Consider the following 26,327-nt stretch of genomic DNA (forward strand, 5'->3'; position numbering starts at 1 on the left):
TCCTTGCTCTCAGTCCCAATTTTTGCTTTAGCTTTTTCACAGGTTTTGAGGCCTTTTGCTTAAAAAATGAAAAACAATTATGAAAATTACTGAGAATTGATGAAAACTACAGGTGTTTTTTTATCACTGTACCTCAGCAGTGTTTTCTGTTGCAGTGCAATCTCTCTTGAAGTTGTTTTTGTAGCTTTCTTCCTTCTGCTAGCCAGTCTGTCTTGTCTCTCTGCCTTTTACATTTGAATTCTTCAATGTAACCTTTCCATTCAATGCATTTAAGGGTTTGGAGTTTGGGGGGCAATGGGTGAATTTATTCTGTCTTTTTAAACATCTATTCATGTCATCTCAGCCTTTCTCATATTCTCAGTCAGCTTGTTTTTTTTCTAGCCTTTTATCCTTTCTGCCAATCTTAGTGTTGTTTTTTTTTTTGCCCCTTTCGATAGCCTTCTTAGTGCTGTGCTGCCCTTACCTTGCTACTGCCTCAAAATAATTTTCAATAATGATGATAAACAATGAAGAGTGGGAAGCATGGCCAATAGTACCAGCTAGTTATGGTGTCACGCAGACGCGCTCTGCGTACCCACTGTGTTTTCTTGTTTCCCAAAAGTCCATCTTGTTATTCCTGTGTAGGTAGCTGGAAGAGATGTGGTACTGATGGGCAGCCTCAGTGGCATTAGGATTGTCCTGCAAGCGTTTGCTGCATCCCTGTGCTTCCATGGCGTCCATGGGAAGCGTTCCTCTGTCTTGATGAACATTTCAGGGTTTCTCTAAAAATACCTATGCTGAGCAATGTGTACACATCTGATGCATATGGAAATGCTGTAAATGTGCAGTAGGCTCCATATGGTTCACAGGGTTGTTCACTGTTAGTGCAGTGGGCTGTTTGGGTGGCGTTATGCTGGTTTCATCATCTGAAGGTGCTTCACGTGTTTGTCTCCACCTCTCCCCTCCTCCAGGATAAGCGGTTTAGGTGCATTTACAAATTATTAAAAATTACCTTTACCCCTGGAAGGGTGTCTTTGAGGATGGTTCTTACTGTCCCTCCAGCACATTGATTTAGGCTGTTTACGACCTCCTCATCATCTTTGTTTTTTTCCCTGTCGACCTTGCGTGTTTGTAGGCTGTCATTAGGCAGTGTTTCATATTTATAGATGGTGTGCCTATTTGTACATATATTTACAGAAGTATAATGGCTAATATAACAAGCAATTTCCTTCTTCAGTGCAGTTAACTACCAGCTCATACAAATTAAGTGTCAGGGGAGGGGAGGGCAGAATTTGGAACAGAAATCCAGAATAACTCTGCTTGGTTTTAATATGTATATATTTTTATTCCCAATTGCTTTTGTGCCAGTCTCTAACGTAGCTATCTTCCACAGCACCGTAGAGCATGCCCTTGGAAGAATATTGCTATGTTCACAGAGTGCTCTGTCTTTGTTAACTCGCATTGCTGAGAAACTTTTCTTGTTTCTAGAGGGCCACAACGCGATGCACGTCAAACAGTCGGGCTGGCACTAAATACTGTTGTGCAGGTTTTCACTACTGTGGACTACTACCAACAAATGAAAGCTAATCAGTATTCGCCATATCTTGCCCTGTTAAGTACTAATCAAGTTCAAGGTTTGGGCCCTGAGAAGCGGCTCAGAGACCCCAAAGTTTTAATTGTAAAGGTCTAGAAGGTGGACTGAGGTCAGCAATCCTTATCTTCAAAGGTAGTGGGTCCTTGTGCCTGCTTAAAAGTGAAAGATGATCTCTTCCGAACATTATTCTGTCTGGCATTGTAGCCCCTGGCTTTGTATTGAGCACCAACCAGGCCACAGGCCGTAACGTTACAGCCTTTTAGGCTTTATGCAGAACAGGGTTCTTGAGGCTTGCTTGTTTCACTTACAACTGCGCTTAGAAAAATGTACAGAGTCTTCCTGTGTGCCAAACTGCCATGCTGTATTGCACACACAATTTCCCTTCTGTGGTGACTGAAGAAACCCCAGAGTATGGTCTTGGTGGTGGTGGTTTTAACAGAGCGCTAGAAGGCCTTCAGATACTGCAGTGATGGGGATGCAGTGAGCATTTTACGGAACAAGAAAGAATGTGCTTTGACAACCACTGACTGTTTCAAATAAAATACAGAACATTCACCAGTGCCCCAAAATAACTTCAAAATAAACATAAATCCTTTGAGTACTGTTTTGAGTAGATAAACTGTCCGGGATCACACATGACGTGTGGTGAGTAAGCACTATGTTATGGTGACGTTCAGTGTAACTGTCTTGTCTGAGAGAGAAGTAGGAAGAATGGAATTTGCATATGTAACGTACAGTTATGACAGATCTGCTTTTGCTTACCTTTTTATCTGCCTTATTATGGATTTCTATGGATTTATTTCACTCAAACAACGTACAGGGAGCTTTACTGAACCCTGGTAAGAGAATGTGGACTGGCCGCACCCTATTAGATCAGATTGCATATTTTAAAGGGATTTTCCTGTGCATTTAAAGAGTGCTTGCAGCATGGTAATTTCTCTACCTTGAAAGTAACTCCCATTCACAAGTACGCAGAAGAAAAGAATGTCTTTCCTGAAAAGTCATGAGGAATCAAAACCAATGTTTAGCAACCGACATGTCAGTCCAGAATTCGTATGTCAGCTGAAGGGTCTAGACAATGACTGCTGGCTGTGTGCTTCCTATGTGTTCTTTCACCCATGAGGAGATTCGTATTTGTACGTTGATAATAATGGCACTTCATACTTAAATCACTTGATAATTTCAGGATGCTGCACAAATGGTAATTACTGTGTCTCACCTTGCTTGCAGCCGGTGCGTTCTCACCGAGTCAGAACACATTACTGCTCGGCATGAGCTGGTTCAGGATAATCAACCTTCAGCTTGCAAACAGTTGAAGGTCTGTTCTTGCTAGCGTACAAGCAGTTTTCAGGACTTATACATGGCAAGGTCACTTGCATTTGAATAATTATGATATAATTCGAAAACATAATTACCATCTGGGCAGTAAGTCCATTTCCATCATTATCGGTCAAATGGTGAATTTCTAAGATAGACTTAATTTCTGTCTCATTCCTTTTTCAGTTCTGCTTTAACTTTCATAAATTGAGTCTTGCATTTTAGTTGCATAGGAAAAGAAATACACTGCAAAGGATCAAAAAGTATGTTTTTTCCCCCTCTGCTGTTCATTTCCATATATACTTCTTTTAATGATATTTTTTTCACTTTTGCAAACCTGCTGGTGAAAACAAGCAGTAAGGTACTTGCAAATGGTGCCAGCACAGTTAGCTAGATAGAGCCTAATCTGTTCTTGTTTTGAAGCATGTGTGCTCAGTCACTTGGCAATTAGATGAAACTGATTCCGATGCAATATAGCAGGGGTTAAAGCTTTGGGTCTACGTAAAATGTTTTGGCTCTGTTTGTTCAGGGACGTTCTGTGTGTTATTACTGTCTTAGTCATGGTGACTTAAGAAAGCCTAGAATAGGAAGATGAACATGCCAAGCAATTATTTTTGTATTATAATGCAGCTCTTGGTCAAATTTGACAATTTGAATGTTTTGCATATATGATCATCTCCTGCCAGCAGCAAATCTAAATGAGAGCTCCTGACTCATGACGGCCTTTGGACTGACCAGTTGCTATCAGTAAAACATTCTTGTCTTTCCTCCCTGTCCTTTTGCTCTCGCACACGTGCAAAAATCCGCCTTGAGTTAGCTGAATAGTAGCTGTAGGGGTGCGAGGCTTGCTGTGCTCATTAGTGCTGTAACGATCCCAGTGCGGTGTTACCTGTCAGTGAGCTATTCAGCGTTCCTTGGGTAAGAAACCAGGATAGCAACGTGAAATCCTGCCCAGCGCTTCTTGGTTTCCTGCCAAAACATGAAATATGGTAAGTGCTGAGCCAGAGATGGCTGGATTGTGCTGAGGATGAGAGAGCTGCCCTGTGTAAGTCACAGTATTGTCCTAGTCTGTGACCTTTTGGGGGGCAGAAATGGGGTAGTCAGACACTTTGCACTGCTGAATCAGTCCACGTGGTTTAGATTTTGTGACAGATGATCCTAAGGGGTTTTGGTTTTTGAGAGAACCCTTCAGCCACAGTTACTAAGAGATGAATTTTCAACATGGAGAACATTGGAAAAAGTCCTGTGTCCATACAGTCCAGGAGTCTGTGAAAAACAGACCTGCTGAGCGCTAGTTAGTAGAGAGGATGGAAATTGGATAAAAAAGAGGATAAACTGAAAGCTTTCTGGATCACTTTAAAAGGTTTGGGTGCTGCATGTTATTTTAAAACATGCCTGATTTTAAGTATGTACATACTGTCCATACTAAGCAAAAAAGTTAGGTCTGTGCCTAGCACAGGACCAGTAGATATTAAATATGTCATGGCTGCGTAATTACAGAATTTGCCTCATCCTCTTCATTCACATAATGGCTTCCAGAGCCAGTAAAAACAGCAGCAGAGCTGTGTTTGTACTATGATTTTGTCTGAACTGGCAAAACATTAAATCTTAGTAGCATTAGCAGCTAGGACATTTGGAAGCACGGAGGCCTGTCTTCCGTATCAAGCAGTCTGTGCAGGCTTCTGCCTGGCGTTGGATGTTACCTGCAGCCCAGTCTTCCTGGGTCTGGCAAGGCTATGTGATGTCACTGATCCTTGCAGGGTCTTTGTACAGAAGTACGAGATACGTGGATTCAGAAAAAGGTGCTTCATTGCTTTATTTGTTATTATAAGAGAAGGCTTTTGTTTGCTTCCTTTCTAGCAGGAATCCTGATTGCAAGACTAGAAGTGGTACTGAAATAATGCTGAAATTTTAAGTATTGTACTTCAGTTCGAACTAACAGGGTTGTAGTGGGTTGGTCGCCTTGAACAGACCTCCCAGGTAAACAGGAGATGTAGTTGGCTTCCTTATCTTGTTTGCACCCAGTGCAAAACAAAAAAACAAACAAGAAGTAGGAAACAAGCCTGCATGGTGTAAGACTTTCTCTGTTTCTTTTCCAGTAAACTACTATAAAAGAAGCAATGTATTTGTGTCATACTACCAAGCATGTTCTTCCCTGCAATGGCTTGAGTAGTGTTGGAGTTTGTCAGTCACCTGTGGTTGGTACTGTTGTTTTTCTTTTCTTTCTTTTTTTTTTTTCTTGAGAAGTGGACTTGGCATGTACTTTCTTAGCCTTTAAATTATACAGAAAGTATTCAATACACAAAGATTGGTCGTAAAGACATTTTCTTGATAATCCTACCTTTCAAAAATTCCGAGTTGAAATGGAACAGCATGGATTGGTTTTCTATTGCTATTCTCCTTTAGAAAGTGAAAACTCATAGCAAAGGTTTCTGAAGATAGAAGATGGGGAAGAATGCCCTTGCTATTGATTTAAATTCAACCTTTTCAGCAAAACAAGAGCCACAGGAAAAACAACTATTCTTCCTTCGCAGAATATACTGATATTTAATATTGAACTCTACTAACAAGGTTAAAAAATACTGTATGGAAGCTAAGACTAAGTTTTCTTGCTCAGATGTAGCTAGCAAATAAAAATATCCTATGCTGTGCCACAATGCTGTTGATCACGGGGACTGATTGCTAAGAAATGTGTTTTGTAGAATTAGAGTTAGGTCGAAAACTCAATTTGCAATTAAAATTTGCTAGCACCCACTTTCATCCACTCTGCTCATGGGACAGAAGGAGGTAGATGTCACCTTGTGTTCTGAATGGCAGCAGCACTCCCCTTAATTCCTCAACTTCCTTGTGCCAGCAGTGGCTGCTTTAAAGGTTTTAACTTTTGACCATTACAGTTGGCTTTATGCTGTCCCCTGTAGCTTTAAAGGGACATTGGAGCTCATTTAAATGAGATTGTGATTGTATCCTTTAACTTCCAGCCTCACTGCTCTCTCATCATGCAGGGAAGGGGCAGAAAGTTGTTACCTGTTGGGATCTCAGGAGTAACCCCAGCAGTTTGTTTAGCTGCAAAGGTAGGACTGTACATGTACTCAGGAAAGGATTTAACTGCTGCTCGATGCGAAGAACTGCAGTTCAGTTGGCGCTGTATTTTCATGGTGGTTTCTCTACCTTATGGAGATAATTCCTTCTCAATCAATAGGCAAGTAAAAATATCAATAGATCATGGAAGCATAGTAAAAGTACTCTTACAGGAGTGCTTAAAAGATTAAAACTGAACAGCCAGATCATAATTACATATGGCTATTCGGCCCAGCGTATAAGAAAATCATTGTATCTTGCATGTTGTATCAGCTTTTCTATAATAAAGATTTTTGAACGTAGGAAACATTATTCCCTAGATTAAAATGGAATCCTTTAATGCGTGCACTCTGGATATTGAACAAACTGAATAACATTTATTCAAGTTGGAAAAATATCTGTCAAGTTACTCTGCTAAATCCAATCTACAAACTAAGTTAGTGATGAAAGAATTTATTTTTGTCTTGCTCCTCTACTAAATTTGTGCTCTGCTTAATGAACCTCACCCCTGCACCCACAAAACATGCATGGATCCAGCCACAGCATGTGGGAATATATGCAGGAAAAAAAAAAAAAAAAAAAAAAAAAAAGATAAAACACAGTTATTCAATCATTTTTTCTCTTGAAATAACGATGAGTTGTAGCATCATCTCTAACTCTGGGAGGGTCACAAATTTTTTCTGATTCTTCTGTCCCCAGATTTTGAGCCCAGAGCCCAGATCCTGATCCGTCTGAAATGAATGGCAAAAAGCTTGTTGGCAATAAAAGAAAATACAGTCTGTCCTTTCCTCCTAAGAGCAAACAGGCTGATCTTAGTTATTGTCTAAGAAATCTAGTGCTTACCTTGGTAATACTTTGGTACATATGCATCAACAGAACACTTGCATTTTCCCATTGTCTTAGAAATGGTCTGGCAGTCTGAACGAATGATTTGGGCATGTGGTGAAGTGTTCATAGCCTTCGATCATCATTCATGTTTTTCAGCCAGTCAGCAGTTTTAGCCTGTAATTGTCTCTATGATAGTGAATCTGCTCTAATCTTTGATATTACTGTGTTTAATTCATTTTCAACAGCGTTAAAGTGTACAGGAGAGAATGGAGACCGAGGCCGTCATAGAAAGTTGCCTCATAGAAAGTTGTGGGTGCAGACCCTCCTGGTTGCATTCAGTGTGGTGGGAAGCTGTCTGTTCATGTGTGCTCCCTACTTTGTCACCTTCACTGGCATCGTGCAAAGCTACAGGGGGATGAGAGTTATTTTGTACTGATGCTCTCCCAGGCGTGGAGCTTACAGCTCTGTTGCTGAGGGGCATGAGCTAAAATTGAAGCAAGAGAGATGGTCCATAACAAGAAAAAAATGTGTATTGCATTTTTCCAGGCTTATATTTAGTTTGCTATTTTAGTGGTCTTAGATGTAAATTAGTCCCAGTAATGCACACTCTGTATGCGATTCCCATTTCTCTGGGCACTAGTAAGTGAAACCCCGATTGAATCCTGAATCAGTTTTCATACTTCCCTGAACGTTTGGTGAATACTTCAGGCAGTTTCAAAGCTAGTCCGGAGCTTCTGCCTTCTATCCTACCATTAGGTTCTTTAGGATATTTTTCAGTCTGTAATTAACAGATTTGGTTATGATTGAGGTTTTTCAGGTAAGATATACCAGCTTGGTGTTACTGTTTTTATTTAACTCCTCGAACCTATGTGTTATTTCTTAACTGGTTAGCCAGTTAAGCCATCAGAGTAGTAAAGATGGAATAAGCAGAAGCTGCCATCTAATAATTTGCTCCCAAGCACTACAGGGAATTTAGGTTAGGCAGTTCCCAAGCTGGATGTTTGTTTTTATGTTTTGTTTGTTTTTGCTCCTGCTTGCTGCCCCCCAATTTTGAGGAAAGAAATAGAGTTTATGCTGGCCTTTTGCAGTCTATTGAAATATTCAAGAAGCAGAAAACAGGAAAGAAAATTACTGGTGGCCCAGTGCGTGAACCAGTTGCTTCTTTGAATATCTTTCTATCCTGGTTTCAGTTAGGACAGAGTTATTTTACCTCCTAGTAGCTGGTAGGGTGCTGTGTTTAGGATTAGGATGAGAAGAGTGCTGATACCACGCTGATGCTTTAATTGCTGCAGAGCACTGCTTGCACTAAGCCAAGGACTTTTCAGCTCCTCGCTCTGTCCTGCCAGCGGGCAGGCTGGGGGTGCAGCAAGAGCTGGGAGGGGACAGACCCAGGACAGCTGACCCAAACTGGCCAAAGGGGTATTCCATACCATCTGGCGTCATGCTGAACAATATATAGGGGTGGCTAGCCAGGGTGGGGGGCCGGCTGCTCGGGGTTGGGCTGGGCATCGGTCAGCAGGTGGTGAGCAATTGCATTGTGCATCACTTGTTTGTACATATTATTATTATTATCATTATTATTTTCTATCTTAATAAACTGTCTTTATCTGAACCCACAGGCTTCACTTTCCCGTTTCTCTCCCCAATCCCAGAGAGGGAGGGGGTAGGGGGAGGTTAAATCACAACATTTTCAGAGAAATTCCTGAAAATGCACCAACTGGTAGTGCTGACAAGTCATAATAGTAACTTTTTTTTTTTTTTTTTTTAACTTCTTCCAACCCACACCTGTACTTCCCAGAAAAAAAAAAAAAAGGAAAAGAAAAAAAGGAAAAAATCACCACCACCACCAACAAAAAAAACAGAAAACAAAAGCAAGTTTTGTTGATTCATTGTCTTGAGTATTTTCATGGAGAGCAATGCAGAGAAGTCATTACATATTTCAGTTTTATCAGTCATTCTTTGTTCCCTCTTTAATAGCAAGCAGACTTCTTTTAGACAACTGGACATATAGGCAACTAAGTGTTGTAGGAGGTTAAGATTTACAGGACATTTTCTACTTACCTGTCTGTGATACCCTAACTGATGTTTTTTCCTTGGCAGGCTTTTAGCGTTCCTTTTTCCTTAAACATGTGTCTTTTTGCTTCTGTTTCTTTCCCCTCCTTGGCATGGTTTTACTTACAAGTATATTTAAATTTCTGGCTCTAGCTCTACAGTGTTTCTGACAGAAGTGTATTACCTTTACATTGAGATAGTTTGTTGCTGTGGGTTGAATTTTTCCTCTTTTTTTTTTTTTTTTTTTTTTTTAATTCAGTTCCAGTCCCCTGCCAGCTCATGACTTCCCAGGAAATGACATTTTCCCCTTACGTTATCTCAGGGTTGAACCGTGGTCAGGCTGGTGTGAAGAGTGCCTGACTGGGCTTTCTTTACAAATGAGAAAAAATGAGATCATCATTATTTAAGGGTGCCACTTTGAGAAAAGTAAATATTTTATTTCACTCTGCTGGATTAAATTTGGTGTCCATTCTCATTTATATAACAATTAGGCAATGTTGATTTGTACTGATAAATCGGGATTGATTCAGAGGGGATTTAACCCTGCTGCTGTTTGAAGTGTTTCTGACACAGGCTGCAAAGAGTGTAAGAGTTCTTTAGTGTGAAAGGTGCTATATAATTCTAAGTCATCGCAGCTCTGCCTAGACATCTCAGTGCCTTGGCTGTATTTTATAAACAGTCTTTTCCCAGAACTGTAGACACTGTATTCTAGGAAATGTGAATTCAAGAGTAGAGAGTGAAATACTTAGGTTGGAATCATGTCAGAAGCCCAACTCTGAACTTTGTGCACATGTAACTTAGAGGAATGTGCAATACTACTCAGTATTTAAGTAGATATATTGATATTCATCGTATTTCCTGCAGCATTTAAGCAGTATCTCTCCTTAATTTCTGGTTTACATTAGTTACAGGCCTTTTCTTTCTTAGTGATGTCTTTCAAGTACATTTTGTTGACACTAGGTTATCATCTGAAGGCTGTAACACTTACTGAGTGTTCCTTTCACTGACTTTGGGACTTACGGTCTCGAACATTATTCTGGTCTTGCAATAATTTGTATTTCTGAAGTAGCAGGTGAAAGTCTTCTGAAGCCTTGGTTTCTGCTTGTCTGTGTAGCCCAGCAAGGCAAAGGTATTGCACGGTTTGGTGAAATTATCAAGTGGTCTGTGGATACTGACATGCATGCGTACTCTGCGACATGTAAATGCAAAAGAATCATCAAGCTCCCCGCAAAAGTATTGTGAAGACTAAATATTTTCTGTTACCTAAAAAATTGCAGGGTACTCTTAAACTTGGTCACCCTCTCTCTAAGTGGAATTATCTTAATAAGAGAAATAATACAGTTTCTATTATACTGACGACATGTCATACACTTTTTTTGGCCAAGGCATACTGGAAATGGTAGCTGTTAAGTGCACAGTGATGAGTGTATTTTAAATGTCTGAATCCACGGATGTGGATGGATCCACACTTTGTCTGAGGTACCTGGCACGCTAAGATTAGCAGGGTGGCTAAATAGCTTGTACTTAAATGTATGGAAGTCAAGTGGTATTCTACGAAAGGGGAAAAGATGTAGCTAGCGCTTTATTTTTGGCAAGGTCAAAGCAGCAAATGGTATATACTTAAGTTTTTCACTAACTGAACACAAATAGTTTAATAGGGGCAGACACACGCATAAGAGGAAAAAACACACAGCAATTTGTCTCTGTCGCTATAGCTGTCACTGAGAACTACTGTAAAATATGCTGCTGTGAATGCACGCTTCTGATGAGGAGGGGGATGGCAAGGGAAGAGACTTGCTGCAAAGGCTTTATTTGTACGGCAAAGTTAAGCCCCTGCAACCTCGGGTCCATACTTGCAGAGATCTGAATTTTGAGGTGGGCTCTCCCATGCCGTAGTCAGAAGTAAAGAAATTGAGAAAAAAAATACTTTGTTCATAGGGTTGCTTATGCATTTATGCCTAATGATTTGTTATCACACGGGGAGCAACTGCAAGTGCAGAGACCAGGGCTGGGATCCCTGCATGTCTCAGGGTAGTGCCCTAGCCACAGACTTGGTTTTTCTTGCATGCTTACCCTCTGAATCTCATTTTCTTTTCTGCCTAGTGGCAGCCTGGTAACAGGCAGCTGGAGCACTCCTCTGGGAGACAAGATCTGTTGTTCTCCTTGGCAAAGAGCCTGACCTCTGCTGTTTTATAAGCAAAGAGTGACAGTGCTATTAATAGATCCCTCCTCCAGCCAGGTTGTCAGAGGAATATAGCCTGATTGCTGAGCTTCGTGCCGAGCTGGGATATTACCAGCACATGGTAGGTGTATTGTGAGCAGCAGGGATGAATTGGGCCCCTGAGGGGAGGGGAGCTCAGAACATCCTCAGAGAGCTCTGCAAACTCTCTGTGGGATGAGGCAGGAGGTGCCTGCTCCTGACCTCCTGCACAGCCGCTGAGCTTGGGTTTTCGGCAGCAACAGGTAGCCTCCTACCATCTGAAGAGGAGATGGGACCCTGGTTTGGACTTCAGGGATCTGAACACATTTATAGCTCTTTGGTCATGTGGAACCTATCCCATTTCCATTGCGATCAAAGGGAGGTGTCTGGTAGCTTTGTTTGACTGCAAACAGGTGGTAGACAGTTTTTTTTTATTTTATTTATTTATTTATTTATTTTTATTCCTAGCTGAGGTTAAGAGAAAACTAAAAACAACAGTCTGTCAGCAATGAAACTCATTCTATTAAAAGGAGGTATTATGATTTAGATTAAAATTTCATTTGAAATAAATGGATCTCTTTGAAAGCATGAGCTTCCTTACTAGAGTGAATTCAGAATGATTTATTCAATATTCCACAGTAATCTGCCCTTTGACATACGGACTTGACTAGAATCATATTTGGTGTTGAATCCAAGGGAAGAAAAATACATAAAATGGTTTTCAGTTTTTTAATAGGAAACTGCACACTCAGTCTTTGTTGGGAAACATGTTAACAACTGGAAAGTGAACGAAAATTCAGGTCATATTTATAAAGCTGGGTCTTCTTGCATATGAATATTCTCATTAATGCTTTACAGCCTAAATTGACTTAATTTCTCATTAAACATTTTTGTGGTAATTTAGCAAGGTTTGCCTGGAGCCAGCGTTAGCTTACTTATTTGAAAGGGTTTGCATTCGTCAAGGTCTGTCTAAACATCATATTAAGCTAGTGAGGTGAGAGAATCTTACAGGGCTTAAGGAGCTTTGCCAACAGCCCAGCAAAATTATTAGACAATGTAAAAAAAAAAAAATGAGTTTCACAGTAAGAACAAGGCTTACGTCTCCTAATGGAAATTTTGCCAAATGATGCTGTTATTTGGTTGATTTCAGGTGGAAATGTGGGGCTCGGCCTTCAAAGTCTTGTTTACAGGAGATGTTTCTATGATTTAAAACAGATTTATTAACGTAGGACACAGTCTTGCAAAGACTTACTGATATGCTTTACTTATGCACTCCACGTAGCTCCATTAAAGTCAGTGACAGCTTGAATTGACAACATAGAAATTGTAAGAGCTCACCCAGAAGTAAGAATTTGCAGAACTGGCCTGAAATCTTTTTATTATATACCGTAGAGACAAAGTTTAAAATCAGTGGTCTAAAGCCGCAAAAAGAAAACACAGGGTGAAAAAATAAATGGATAAATGAAGGAAGCCCAGCCCCAGCTTTAGAAGGAATTGCTCTCTACTTCTCACCCTGTGTCCTGCAACACTTTATATTACATCCACATCTCTTTTTGTGGTGGCAATCCTTGGGAGATGTTTAGAAGGAAAATGAACAGTAGCTTGGCTATATAAATTTGTTCTCAGAATTGTTCAGGCTTGCTTGAGTATTGATCTCTTAACTAGTGATGAAGATCTTTTTGTTGTCTTAAAGGATCAGATTCTCTAGGCATAATGCTGCATGGAGAAAACTTTGTATACATGCTTACAAATGGGCACTGTCACTGTACAGAACTCCAAGTCATTTCTGCTGTCATGATGTAAGATGGAAAATTTTATTATTGCTTTTTAACTTTGACTGTATTGTCTACATAACTGTAGAACTCATAATAGTATTGTAAACCCTTGAATGCTTTGAAATTTACAGAGGCATTGGAATTTGGATTATCACTATTCCCATAACTAAGCCAGAAAAGGCTCATAAAATTATCGTGTTTACAAGCAGTTTGCTATTACAAGAAAATTCACCTTTTTTTTTTTCTCTTTTAATTTACATTTCTTCTTTTTCTGGGTATAACATAATACCTTTTCTGGGTATATACCTTTTTTTGGTATATTACACCTTTTTCTGGGTATACCATTCCAAGCCTTAAGGAGAGGGGAAGAAAAATCATGGGTAGCGTGCATCTTGCTATGTGGCAGTGGTTCAGAAAGAAGTTTAAGCACATGTAGAAGAAAGGCCCTGGACAGCACAGCCTTTAAACAGGTGCTTTACTTGCACTTACTTCAAGATTTAATTGTGTTTGAAGTTACTGGCATATGGAATTAAGAACAGTATACTAAGGCCTCAAGGAATAAAGCCCTTCAGGCTGATTCTGAACTGGTTGCAAATGTTCCTCTTGCAAGTTTTCTAAAGTTATCAGACTAAAAACTTTATCATGTAGGTATCATTAAAAGAGGGAAAAAAAAGTGTTTTCTAAGAAAATGACTGTCAAATCTCTTAACGATTGCGCTGTAAATTACCACTTCAAGAAAGCTAACAAAATGGTTGTTGGATTTAAAAGTTATTCTCTTGAAGTAAATGTCACTTTTACATACCTCAGCTATTGTGTTTATGCTTGCATTACTTTAGGGATTTAAATGGTACCATTTACATATTTTATCCAATTCTCTGATGTTCACTTAATGAGTTAAAATTCAGATAAGTTGTGTAAATGGAACAGCTTGCTGGCTGTAGATAAGCTGATTTAAACTACTCTAAGTGGGACTAGAAGTAAGGTACTTGGTTATTCAGAAGACCCCCACACAGTTATGCTGTATTTGTGAAAGTAACATTACATTTACAAGCACTATGTTTTAATTTGAAATCAAAGCAGGGTGTGGAAATATGTGAAGATCGATGGCCTCTTTGCCATGGGAGGGGAGGCCTGAGGATGTATATTTAGCTGTGTCAGGCCTGGGGGGGGAAGACAACTGGTGCTTACTATATAGCATTCTTTCAGTATTTATTAATATTGATGTGTCTCAGATGCCCCACAGATGTTTTGAGATATGTAATCTGCACTGATTTCTCCACTCTCCCTTCCCTTCCCTCTGATGTACCCTGTTGTCACTAGCAAAGGTCTAGGCAGCCTGGGAGCGGCCTGCAAGGCCTGGCCCCTGGTGTTCATCAGTTTCTGCTCAACAGCCTGCCATGACACCTCCTCAGTCCTTTCAGCGGGAAGCATTTCGGCTCTCTGGGATGGTCTTGTCCGCCCGACCTCACTGATCCCAGTAGGACTGTGCTGTGGCTAGGGAGGTGCCTGGGCCAGGCTCAGGGCTGCAGAAGCCGTGTGTTGGCAAGCTGGGGGTCCCTGTGTCTGTACACCCCACCAAGCACACGATGACCTGGAATCAAACGGTCCAAGTGGTATAGAAATGTGCTATAGGACTGACAAATGTCACCTCTGAAGCTTCAGCAGGGACTGACTTTCCACTAAATTGACATTTTGGTTTTTAATGCTCACCTAGCCTGCATCTTTTTGATACTAAGTATGATAGGTCTAATCTCCCTACCTGTAATTTTTGTGGGTCTTGAGAGGAGGACAGTTACCTACCCCACTAAAATAACCTGGAGGGACACGGCAAGTTACCATCCTCAAATCCATCTGCTTTAATATCCGTTTGTCTTTGCAAAATATTCTGGTGCTTTCATTCATTTTTCTGTCTTTGGCTCATTGACCACCAAATAACTGTTGAGTTTTTTTTTCTGTGTGTGCATGTGAATTAAGATGAAGTTGTTGCACGTTGGCACCACATTTTTCAGATAAGTCTGCCTTCCTTGCACATCTGCAGTAAATGTGTAATCTGCTTATGAGCTGTTAAGAGATTCTGCTACAAGGGTGTTCCTTTGAGTTGGGTTAGTCTGACATGAAGATCCGTGATTACTTTTATGTGCCAAGAGTCCCTGAACTGTGGGTTTTGAGCTTCTCCGTGGATTTTCTGTGATTAGAGATGGAAATAGTCTTAAAAACTGCATGGAAGCTTAAAATGAGATATTTATGTAATGCTGTTCTGTGTGTGGTGCAGCAGATCAGCATGCTCTGCAGTAACCCCTCTGCATGTGTAAACTTTCAGTTTCAAATCACAGAAGGATCACAGAATAGACTGAAGGTATAATATAGTATTTATAAGAAGGAAAAAGCTGGGAAGCATGGGGATATCTCTCTGTGTATGTGTGTGTGTATATATATAAATATACATATATATATAAAAGACATGAAATTGTAGTGGCCACTGCTCCTTGACCTCTCTCTCTCTCTCTGTCTCTGCACGTCCTTTCCTCTTCACAGATTTTGGTAGTGAACTGGAGGACCGGTTATCTAATGTACTGTAAGAGGCTTTTTTTCTTCCCCATCCTGCTTTTCTCGTTCAAATCTCAGCTGTCTCCAGTTATTGGAGATTCTGGGTGCAACAGTGAGTGTAAAGACTTCGTGCTCTCTTTCACAAGGAAGGGATAGACACATGAGAAAGGGAGGTATTGTATACCGGTGTCTTGCTTTTATATCAAAGCATTCTCAGCTGAATTTGATCTTAGGGCAGCAATCTTGTATCTGAAGGAGTTAATGAAGTCCTAACACAGGGACGTAGGGAAGGTGGACCAGAATCTTGCTGTCTTCCACGTCCAGAAATCTCATCTGAACCCTCAGGAGAGGTGGGTTCCGTGCCATCCTTTTGGAGTTTGTGTTTCAGCTACTAGCATGTGTAATGCCTTATTCTTGAGCTGAAGGGGCACACCATTTCATTACACTCCAGGAAGCATCTTAGGTTGAAACCATGGCAGAAAAAGTGTCTTGTAAACAATTTGTGCTATTCTACTTGTTGGAGACATAATTGTTATTTACAAAGCATGTATTATGTCATAAATGATAATATAGAACTAATACATTTCTTCTATTTTCTGGCTTAATAACGCTATTCACTGTTTTATTATCTCTCACACTTTCCTTTAGCATAAACATAGCATTCTGTAATCAGACGAGAACTTTTCTGTGTAAACTTACAGGGAAAGTATTGAGAAATTAGATTCTAAACTACCATGATGCTCAAAAATAAGCAAAATGTGTTTTTTGTAATGAACATTGTGGTGGTTCTTTAGCGAGACAATTTTGTTTTTATCAGAGAACACAAAGTGGCTGGCATGGGGTCAGGATTTGGCCCTGGCTGCACAGTGTCTGACTTGCATACTTGCTTGTATACAGGCCTGTCCTCTTAAGACTGTGAATGTCGGTATGCAACATGGATATGAGGTGTGAGTACGATGAGGTAGCATGCACATTTTTTTTCTCTGATGTCAAACCAAAGCTGGTTCTGTAATGTAATAATGGGTTTTGCACAAATTTTTCTGTGTAAATAACATAAGGACGTACAGAATTGCTCTTCACACTGCTAGAGAGAAATGACTCAACATCCATCAGCCTCTTATACCTACTTGAAAATTGCCAGTGGGCGCCCTGCCAAGCGAAGGCACGAACACACGATCTGAAGGCAGTTAGTGGCCTTGTGACAAGAAGTGGCTGCCAGCCTGCTTCTGTTTTCTTCTGGTAGCTGGAGGGGAGGGAGAGAGGCTTTGCTTTCTGCTTTGTATTTTTCTGCGAGGCAAGGAGGCAGAATCCCCACACGAGCGGATGGAAAGGTTAACAAAGATTTCATGGCTCCATTTGGCTTCTGTTCTTCTGAGAAACAGGTCTTTTCAAGGGCAGTGGAAGCAAATTTTCAATTGCACAATTGCCATGGGCCTTGCTAGGAGCTAAAACTTCATTGACCTTGAAGATTCACCAAGGTTTGAATTAGCACTGCTCAATTAACTAACTGCTGTTGTTAAACACTAAAAATCAGAAAATAGCCTTTTTTTCTCTGCACAATGCTCTGAAAGCCATTCAGGCCAATCTAAAATGAACTGCAATTGCAAATGAATAAGCTGGTGCTGCTGCGCCCGTTCCTGGCAGTGCCAGTCCCAGTGACAGACAGTGAAAGACTGTGTGCTCACAAGATGGCCAGTACCTATATCACAGCTTCTGTCCGTCAGTTCAGGGAAATGAACCATACAGAAACCCAGAGCTGCTTATGCAGTGAAAGCTACATTTTGTGCAGTGGATTAATTCAGTACCCTCTTGAGGTCAGTAGAAAGATTTCCTTGGGGCTTAGAGTAAGGTGTCTGTCACAGAGAGATGTTGTCTCTGATGGCATCTGAGTTACTTTTAAAAACAGCATTTCAGTAAATGTGTGACCGTGATGAGCTTTGCTGAGGGTGGAAGCATCTGCAGCATCCTGTTTTGGTTCCTGTGGGTGAACCTTTCTGGAACCAGGAGGAGCTGTGTTGGGGAGGCACGAGGGAGGCTGCTGAGAGGATTGTGGTTCTGTGAGGAACACAGCCTGCAGAAGGAACTGAGTTATTACAGCTGACCCTACCTGGAAAATCCAGCAACCAGCCTTTTAAAAGGGAGACAGGAGGCTTTGTGTAAGGAGGTCCTAAGAGATGATGCTTCCTTGGTCTTTCGTCTTTGTGGTCAATGGAGTAGAAGGAATTTGTCTGGCCGCTTACGAGATGTCTGCAGCAGCAGTCTGGGGCTCTGTTCTCATTATCCTGCATGTCAGATCCCAGGGAGAGCCCTGAAGGAGATCTGTTTGCTTACAGGCTGCTATGGCATGCTTCTCTGCAGTTAGACTACTGTCTGCAGCTGCAAATATGTAGTATTGCCACACCGTGTTCTTATCTGTGTGATGAGAAAAGGCTAGGCCTGAGGGAAATAAAACCAAACAAACAAAGAAACAAAAAAAAAAAAAAAACAGGAAGGGGAGAGAGAAGAGAAACACAACATATATTAAAACTTGACTTTAATTTCATTTTATGTTTGTATTCTTAATAAAAAAATACTATAAATGTTCCCTGTAGCAGGTGAAAGTAAAAAGGTGTATTGATATTATGTTTAGAGAGGATTTGGAGCATTTGAAAGGTTTTTTTTTAATGACTTTTCCACTTACATCTTAATTACTCTCATCACTTTATTTTCCCCCGATATGGTATTTTACTTCCAAAGGTTAATGTGATAAATGATTAAGAATAATGCACTACATTAATTTCCCTTTAAAATCTTTGAGCTGATCTTTGTCTCTGAATGTAAAAAAAATGAAAACCAGTAATAAAATTTTCAGTGGAAAGAAAATATCCTTTAATTATCTTACCAAGTAGGAATAGCCTCACACGAGGCTACTGTGCCGAAGGAGTGACAGCTAGAGGGAATTGCCCCTGGCACTTCTCACATACTGCGTGCCCTCGCTGGTGCTCATGAGCAGGGAGAGGGGTGTCTCCGCTGCCTGATGAGCTTCCTCTAAGTGTTGACAGAAATATGCAACTTTTTAAATAAAGGCTGGACAGTGGCCATGCCTTATTTTGCAACTGCCAGAAGTGGATGTAGCCCTCTAGGCAGGAAGGAAAGTGAAGTGACCCAGGAAAGTGAAGTGACCCAGAAAACAGTGTCAGCTTTCAGAGTCCCATTGCTGCTGGTGCTTCTGTTGAATGAGTACTGCTTCCTTGACACTTGTAAGCATCAGTTAAAGATTGAGCTTCTGTCTCCTGGAGTCAATTTTAATCCAAAATATCATTGAATGCAGGGTTTTTCATACAGGTATTTTGGGGCGGGAGGGTGGTACATTGGTTGTGATGGTCATTAGCAGATGAGATCTTGAGAGTGTAACAGGAACTGGATAGGAGATATTTTCAGTAAATACAATCTTTAATAAAAGGTTTAAAGATACAGAAATTAGAAGCTTTTAAAAATCAAGTATGTTTGCATGTGTCTACATTTCTGAAAAATGGAAAACATTTTTTGGACTATATATGACTTCACAGAATATTTTAAATTTTATTGTTAAGTCTTACAATTTAAATTCTCAAAAAGATTATATGTAACTTTTGTGTATACAAGTTGGATTACTACTGGTGCAGTCTAAAAAACCTGAACATCTTTTGCAATTTTGAGAATATAGTTTATCCTGTACACTTGCCTAATACAGAGTTTTCTTGACCACAAAATTGTCTTTTTGCCAAATGGTATGTGCACATATTTCATGAAGTGGTCTACAGCTAGTAACTAGCTTTTTTTTTTTTTTTTTTTTTTTTTTTTTGTAAAATGGATTTATTCTGCAGTGGATATTTTTCTGAGATTTTTATGAAAGCCATAATAACGCTGCTTATCTGTCATTTCACCTACAGGTACATTTATGTTCCCATGGGAGGATCTCAGTCCAGTCTGCCAGGAATGCTTTTTTCCACAGCCCTCACTTTTGCCTTTGTAAGCTATTGGCACGGAGGACAGAGCTATCTGTGGTACTGGGGAGCGCTTAATTGTCTTGGAGTAATTGTGGAAAATGGCATCAAGAGGATACTTTCTTTTTCACTTATTCGAAACTTAATTGTAAGTTGAATCTCTCTTCACTTTCTGTTTGTTTCCTAGCTTCATGCTTGTCTGAAGTTCCTGGTTACTAGTTTGATTTAGTCTATATTAAAAGTGGTGGTTAATAAATAAAACAACATGTCCTTCCCCACTCTCTGCCATTTGACGTCAGACATATAACTAGAATTTTGCAACAAAACAGCTAGGCCAACACTGAAATATGCATGGTCTTAAAAGCTTTCTCTGCAATGCTAGTGCAAGCAACTGCTTGTCACATTGTATAAGGTTAAACAGAAGCCAGTTTTAGTATTTGTATTCTGATTTCACTCAGGATGGCCTTAAAATATTCATCTTCACTAAAATTAGGAGTGTAATTTTCTAACCATGTGTTTCCTGGAAAAAAGTATGTGTAGCAGCTGCTTGCATCTGGGAACAAGCTTATGCTGAGAAATCTTATGCCACTGAAGAGTCTAGTAAAGAAAGTATTGTTTTGAAGACCTCTGATATTTTTACTTTGCTTATACATTTCACTTCAATTTGCTTATGTTTTTCACCTTCGTACCATCTTTAACACACAGTCTTACACAAAAAAAGGCACTATTTTAATTCTGATGGCTGTTTTAGTCTGCAGGTTTGCTCAGTATTTAATCCCAAATCTTCTAATAACTGTTTGTAAGAGTAATTCCTGTGCCTCGCTTCCTTAGTAGTGATAAGTGCTTGGAATTCATACTCCTCTATAATACTGAGATCGAGGTGACTCAGTCTCCAGCCTGATGAAGTCCTGATGCTCAAGTAATTATGTTTATTCTCCAACCCCGTTTCAGTTTTCACTGCTGTGGCATACCATGTGTGGCAGCTGATACAGCTAAGTAATTTAGTAGCTGGTGCTACCTTATGTAATCCGAGTGTCCATCACTGTGAATTTGGTGACAGCCTGGAAGCAGCTTTTTTCGTTCATAGAGAATGAGTTTATCAGATCCATCATCTGCCCTCTGGGGTGAAACTCAGCTTCAGCATCTGACCAGCTGCATACATTTTTGTATCTGGACTGGAAAGCAACAGTTTCTCAGGCATCTAGCTGTATGAGGGAGACATAAGGGTAGGGGCTTTTTGTACTTGATGCCATCATATTAGAATTTTCTAAAGAATTCTTAAGGAATTAAGTGCTGAAGTACCATTAAAATGGTATGGGCATGGCATTGTGAAGGTTGGGTTATATGTGCTGCATTGATTCTAACACATAATTCTAATTACAGTTAACCAGTGCTGGCAAATCTTGGATAATTTAACAGTGAATCAAGTGCCCTTTCCCCCTCATCTCTTTCATTGTCACCCAGTGTGACAGAATGCCTATTCAGTATCTTCCATGACTCCACTGTTTTCCACTTCTGCTTGAAAACATTGCTGTAGATGTGCCTGAGGAGGTACTTTCTCTTCTTTCCTTGAAATATTGTTGAAGCCAGCATTTTTACTATGAATTGTTTTGGCATCTGAATTAGTGCCCACCATGAGGAAAAATATGTTCCCCAGTGTTAGCAGTTCATGCACATCTTGATGCATTTGGTTATAGCTAGGTCATTCCTTGCCTTGTGCCTTGAAAGTTTCTCTACAACAACATGAGCTGCAGTCTTTGTAAACTGCCCCTCACTGCTCCCTCTGCACTCTTCTAACAAACTCCCATTTTCTTGTCAAGTGCTGAGGCTGGAGAGCAGATGAGTAGCTGGACTTTGACCCTTCCTTATCAAGCGCTGGAATTATATTCTCAAAGAAATATCTCTTCCATCAAAAATGAGCTGCATGTTCTCTAATGTCCTTTATAAATTTCCTTGTTTACATGTTATCTGGCTTTTGCAAGCATTCCTATAACCCTGTCTCAGCAAGAGATGTGCTGAAAGCCTAGTCTCAGTGACTTTGAGAACCTCATTCTGAGAGAAGGTGTTTCACATCTGTTCATCAGATGAAATCTTTGTAAGCTTTGTGCTTCACTCATTTGCTGTGTTGGCTCTTGAAGGCTATTTTTGAAAAGGAAAGTTTATTTTTGTCCCAGAATAGCAGATGAGTTTCTAAATAAACGCAAAGTATAGATCTGTGGGTTTTTAACCAGTCTATTTACCCCTCCGATATTGTTGTTAAAGTTGACATAAAAAAATTGAGTTGAGCTGGAGGCACTTATTTGGTAAAATATTATAAACAAACAAACAAACAAAAATCTTGAATTTTAATTCTGCTTTGTTTTTTAAAAGGAAGTGATCACAAATAACAACAGTAATTAAAACAAAACTACTTCTGTTTTTTTCCTACTATATTCCTGCAGTTCTCTTGCAAAAGAAATCTAAACAAAGCACATTTGATTATTGTCCTTCACTGAATTCTTATGCTGACTAAGAATACGTATAAAAAGAATTGGACCCTACATTTACGTAGATTTCATGGTAGTTTAAATCTCAATGCATCAAACCTAGCACAGTATGGGGGGGGGGGAAACAAACAAACAAAAAAACCCATCACCTTTTATGGCTTTAAATTCAGTCTGACAGACTTTAAATGTCATCTCAGCCATGTTGAACTGGAATAAACAAGGGATCATAAGCATTTTTTATGAGAAGTAAAATCAGCCTATAAACAAGTATTTACTGAAAATAGTAGATTTTCGGACCCAAAAATTTGGACCAGAAACTTATAATCTGTCCTGGTTGCTGAACACTACCTACCTTCCCGATTTCAGCTCTAAAAGAGCTGATGCTCCTTTTAATATAGTTTTCAGCTTACACTGCTTTGAATTTCATGTTTCAGTGAATTTTGTTCTGAGAAGTTACCTGTGTATCGTTTTTTCTCTGTAGAGATTATTTGTTTAAGTATCAAAAAATGAGAGCTGAATGCAGTAACGTTTTAATTCTTTTTTAAAGCATTGCATATAAAACACTAAATGCTGTGCATCTAGAGCTAAGGTGTATGTGGGAGCTGTATATTAAGCTGGGAGAGTTTTACAGGATTTTTTGTCAGTCCTTTCTTTTCATTTTTTCATGAGATATTTAGAACCATACCAAGCAAAGTAGTATTTTGTTTCACCGATTCTGTATTAATTTCCCACAGATGAACAGAGGCCCCAGCAGTAACTCATTTGAAATCAATGATGAAATTTGGAATGACTTTTAATAAATAATGGATCAGATTTCTGAACAAAAATGCTAATGGCTATCATTTTTCTAGTGATTTCATTTCCCCCCCTCCTTCTTTTCCTTAAGGAAAACAAGATAGAGATCTATACAAGAAATGACATCTTGGTTTAAAAATACATTTAGAATGATTTAAACCTTAGAATAGCTAACAACATCTTTAAATTAATGGATCTGGAAATTGTTCAGAAGAAGACAGCAAAGAGGGTGAAGTTAGCAGATTGTTAAAATTAATGTTTTAATCTTAATTGAAACAGTAACATTTATTTTCTTAGTTCTTTTGTAGTAAAGTGAACACATGTCATTCAGTCTCATAACATTTTTTTTAATTGAGATGTAAAAATCTCTCCTAAAAATCACGCTATGATGAATTTCTAGTTTGAGCTTATTTCTAGCTTTATGTAGTAAAGATCTAAATATGCCATTAGTAATTCAATTTGAGAAGCCAGCTAATTTTAAGCATAACTCAATTTTAAAATATTTTTTACTACCTTTGTTTTTGTTTTGTTTTGTTTTTTAAGTATAAAATACTTTGATTTCTAAATTTTTATTGATGGCTGTGAGGAGGTGCCACTAAGTCCATTTCAGTTCTCTATAACTGCCTTTTTCCCCATCTTTGTAAAAATATTTTCTCTAACGTCTGTGGTTTTGGTTAGTGTGTAACATTAGGGGATTTTTTCCTCTTATAAAATGAAGTCCATATATTTGTCTCTATAGTAAAAATATCAGTTTTGTTCTGGGTACTAGAGATGTGGTCAATGATAATTGGCAGTCTCAGCATCGGAGAGAACAGGATTTTAGAAGTCTTTCAAAAGCCTAAAAGGCTGTGTGGTCAAGGTTTCTTTGGTCTGCCTTTTTTTTTTTTTTTTCCCTTTTTTTAATCTGTTTAGTTTCTGTCCTACTTCTTCTGCTTGGAGCATCAAAAATTCATAATAAATGGTGCAGTGATCCTGCAGACAGCAGGAATGGAACATGGAGAGATACTGCCTGGTGAGCCCAGCCTCTGTGCCTTGGTTCTTCAGGGTACTAAGCTGATCTAACAACTCATCCCTATTGAAAGGGAAAGGGATGAATTTCCCTTTCCTCCCCTCTTTGCAGTCCCACTGCTTTCATCTTTGCAATCCTTTCTGCTGGAATCTTTGCTGAGCTGACTTAGCTCTTTAGCCCAGCAGAAAACTTAACTTCCTCTGATTATTTTATTGTTAGGCGATTTGTCTTACTGTTTGGACTCTCAAAAAGCACCCAAAGCAGTACAGAGGGAGAGACAGAAGCCAAAGAAGGGAAGTGGGAGTGAAGGAGCTCAGCTAACTGCTTGGAACTTCCCCCTTGCAAGCATACCTGAGCAGTACATAGTAGTAAGTTGAGCCTCCCCCCGTAGAGTGGGGCAAACGAAACAATTAGGTCCTGCTTCAGGAATTGCTTAGCCCTCTATTAGGACCCAAATTCAGTTGAACCAAGATAAAGACTCGGTGAATTTCACAACTGAATCCTATGTATGTTGAGCAAACATGGAACTATCTCATTTAATGACAAATTTCTTTTTGCAAGTATAACTCACTTAAAACTGCCATGACATAACTGTAAAGCTTCCTTCTGCCACTATAAGCAGCAAGATCTGACCAAACGTTTCAAACTCATCCAGAGAAAGTATGTATGTAGACCACCTTGCAAAATCAGATCTTTAATAAGATCTTCCTAATAAATAAAGACCCTTCTCAGCTGTCCTTCAGCACATAGTAGACTTTGATCTTTATTTTGCTTCATTTGATGGAAAGAGTATTGATAACACTGGTTTACAAATCTCAGAAGCTTGTTTCACCTTTTCTCCTTTACTAATAGTTTTGTGTAATTCATGCATATTTTTATTGCAACATGGTGATTCAGTTAAGTGGCAGGCAGTGCTGATGATCCTTTCTTCATAATCCTCTTATGTACTTGCCGTAGATTTCTGCGGGGTTTGTCTCTTCAACTGTCTGAGAATGTATAATAACATAAGGTTAGGTAATTGAACAAAGGCCCGTAATGAGACTGTTTGTCTGTAGTGCTGAAATCTTTTTTGAGATATAGGTGTCACCTATAATGTCAAAACCCCAACCAGTGAATAGGGCTTGCTGTTATGCTCTGAACAGCAAATAGCAGGCATCCTGCATCCCTGGAGGAATGACCCAGTGGTCAAATGCTCTCTACCCGGGGTGAAGATACCTCCCTCTGAGCCTTGAGTTCAGCCATATCAGTCATCTAACCAGAAATTGCTGGTGTCCAAAGTGGATGCACTCTGACTCAAAATCAGTGGAAACTCCTTTCTCTAGATGTAAATGTTAGCCTGGGCAGATTTGTGACAACTGGTCGTTATATATGGTACCTAGAAGCAGCAAGCTGAGTCATCAAGGTGCTGTTTCATACTGAGCTTATGAAAGACCATCAAAGGTGAACGTGGGCTGGCTGATGTATCCTAGATTTTTTTTCAATTACTTTTAGCTCTGCCAACAGTAGTTTTGTGTCAAGAAATTCTTGCCGTGCTTTGCTTGATTTTTTTCTCCTTTCTCCACCTTCTGGTTGTGAGGGTTCATTTATCTTCATGGAAGTGGATCCCAAAATATTTGGAGAGCCCTTGTACACAGGCAGGCAGACACACACACTTGCACTCTGACTCTAGTTTCCTTACTTAGGGAACTTCTTCCCCAGACCCAGTAACAAAGAAAATCTGGTAAGTGTCGTTTTGCATTAGGAACAAACATGCAATCTGATACAGACTTCAATGACAAAAGTGCCTGCAATAAGATTTCAGAGATAGCATTCTATTGTTTCAATCTTTTGAGTACAAACTTCCCTTTTTTGTCAAATCTGTGCAAGAAAGATTATTTGGACAAACTGTAGTGATTTTCCATCTGTCTCTAACCAGATGATTGCTGCTCTCCTTCAGACAGCAATGTCAGCTGAGAAGCCCCTCCTGTAGCTACCCATTTGTCGTAACAAATAAATGTTTCTCCCACCTACCAGCATTGCTTCCGGTTCTGCTTTGGAGACATCAGGCAGTTTTCTGGCACTTTGGCCATAACGTGGCTTTAAAAGCAAGTAAATCATGCTACGATGTGAAAAGAAGGTAGAGTGATGCTGTTTATATTCTTCTTTGTTACTGTTACATCAGTATAGCCTCCTTCTCTTGTTCACCATAAAAATTAGTCCATACAATAGATGTTAGCACTTAACAAAAATACAAGTTAAAGTACCAAGGAGTGGGTTGCACGCTTTTGTCTTTCTGCTGTGCCTTTCAGAGCCATATGCATTAATGCACAGCGTAACTCTGAGCTACAGGATCTTGCCATGTGGAAAACGAGATCTGAATGTGCTGAGAGTGTTTATCAGATGTCTCCGTGGGGATTATTACTGTGTGTTATTTATTTGTTAACAGTTTCACAGTGGCAATGTGGGAGGACCATAAGGGCAGGACCTCGTGCAAAATTCTGCACAAATGGTTAGACAAGTTAGATCCTGTCCCACTTTGGTTAGAATTTAAAAGGTGAAAACATGGATGAGGGATCTGAGGAAGCCAGAACAGGCAGAGTGCGAACCAGAAGAACAAAAATAAGGGTGTTGGCCTGGACACAGAGGAGAGTGCACAACTCTTGCAAACTGTCTTAGTGAGAGGTAAGACACACTTACAGAAATATGTACACTGCTGTTACTTG

At 39.7% G+C, this 26,327-nt stretch overlaps 1 protein-coding gene across 1 annotated transcript in view; it reads left to right on the forward strand.

Annotated features, from left to right (window-relative positions):
• The window catches only part of HHAT (hedgehog acyltransferase), a 166,689-nt gene that overhangs the window by 65,144 nt on the left and 75,218 nt on the right, over positions 1 to 26,327 (forward strand). Inside the window, exon 9 of the mRNA XM_035322159.1 lies at positions 19,282 to 19,483. Coding sequence (XP_035178050.1) covers positions 19,282 to 19,483 — 202 coding nt within the window. The remainder of the gene's footprint in view (positions 1 to 19,281; positions 19,484 to 26,327) is intronic.

Source organism: Oxyura jamaicensis, chromosome 3 (genome assembly GCF_011077185.1).
Source record: "Oxyura jamaicensis isolate SHBP4307 breed ruddy duck chromosome 3, BPBGC_Ojam_1.0, whole genome shotgun sequence".
In the NCBI taxonomy this organism is placed as follows: Eukaryota; Metazoa; Chordata; class Aves; order Anseriformes; family Anatidae; genus Oxyura; species Oxyura jamaicensis.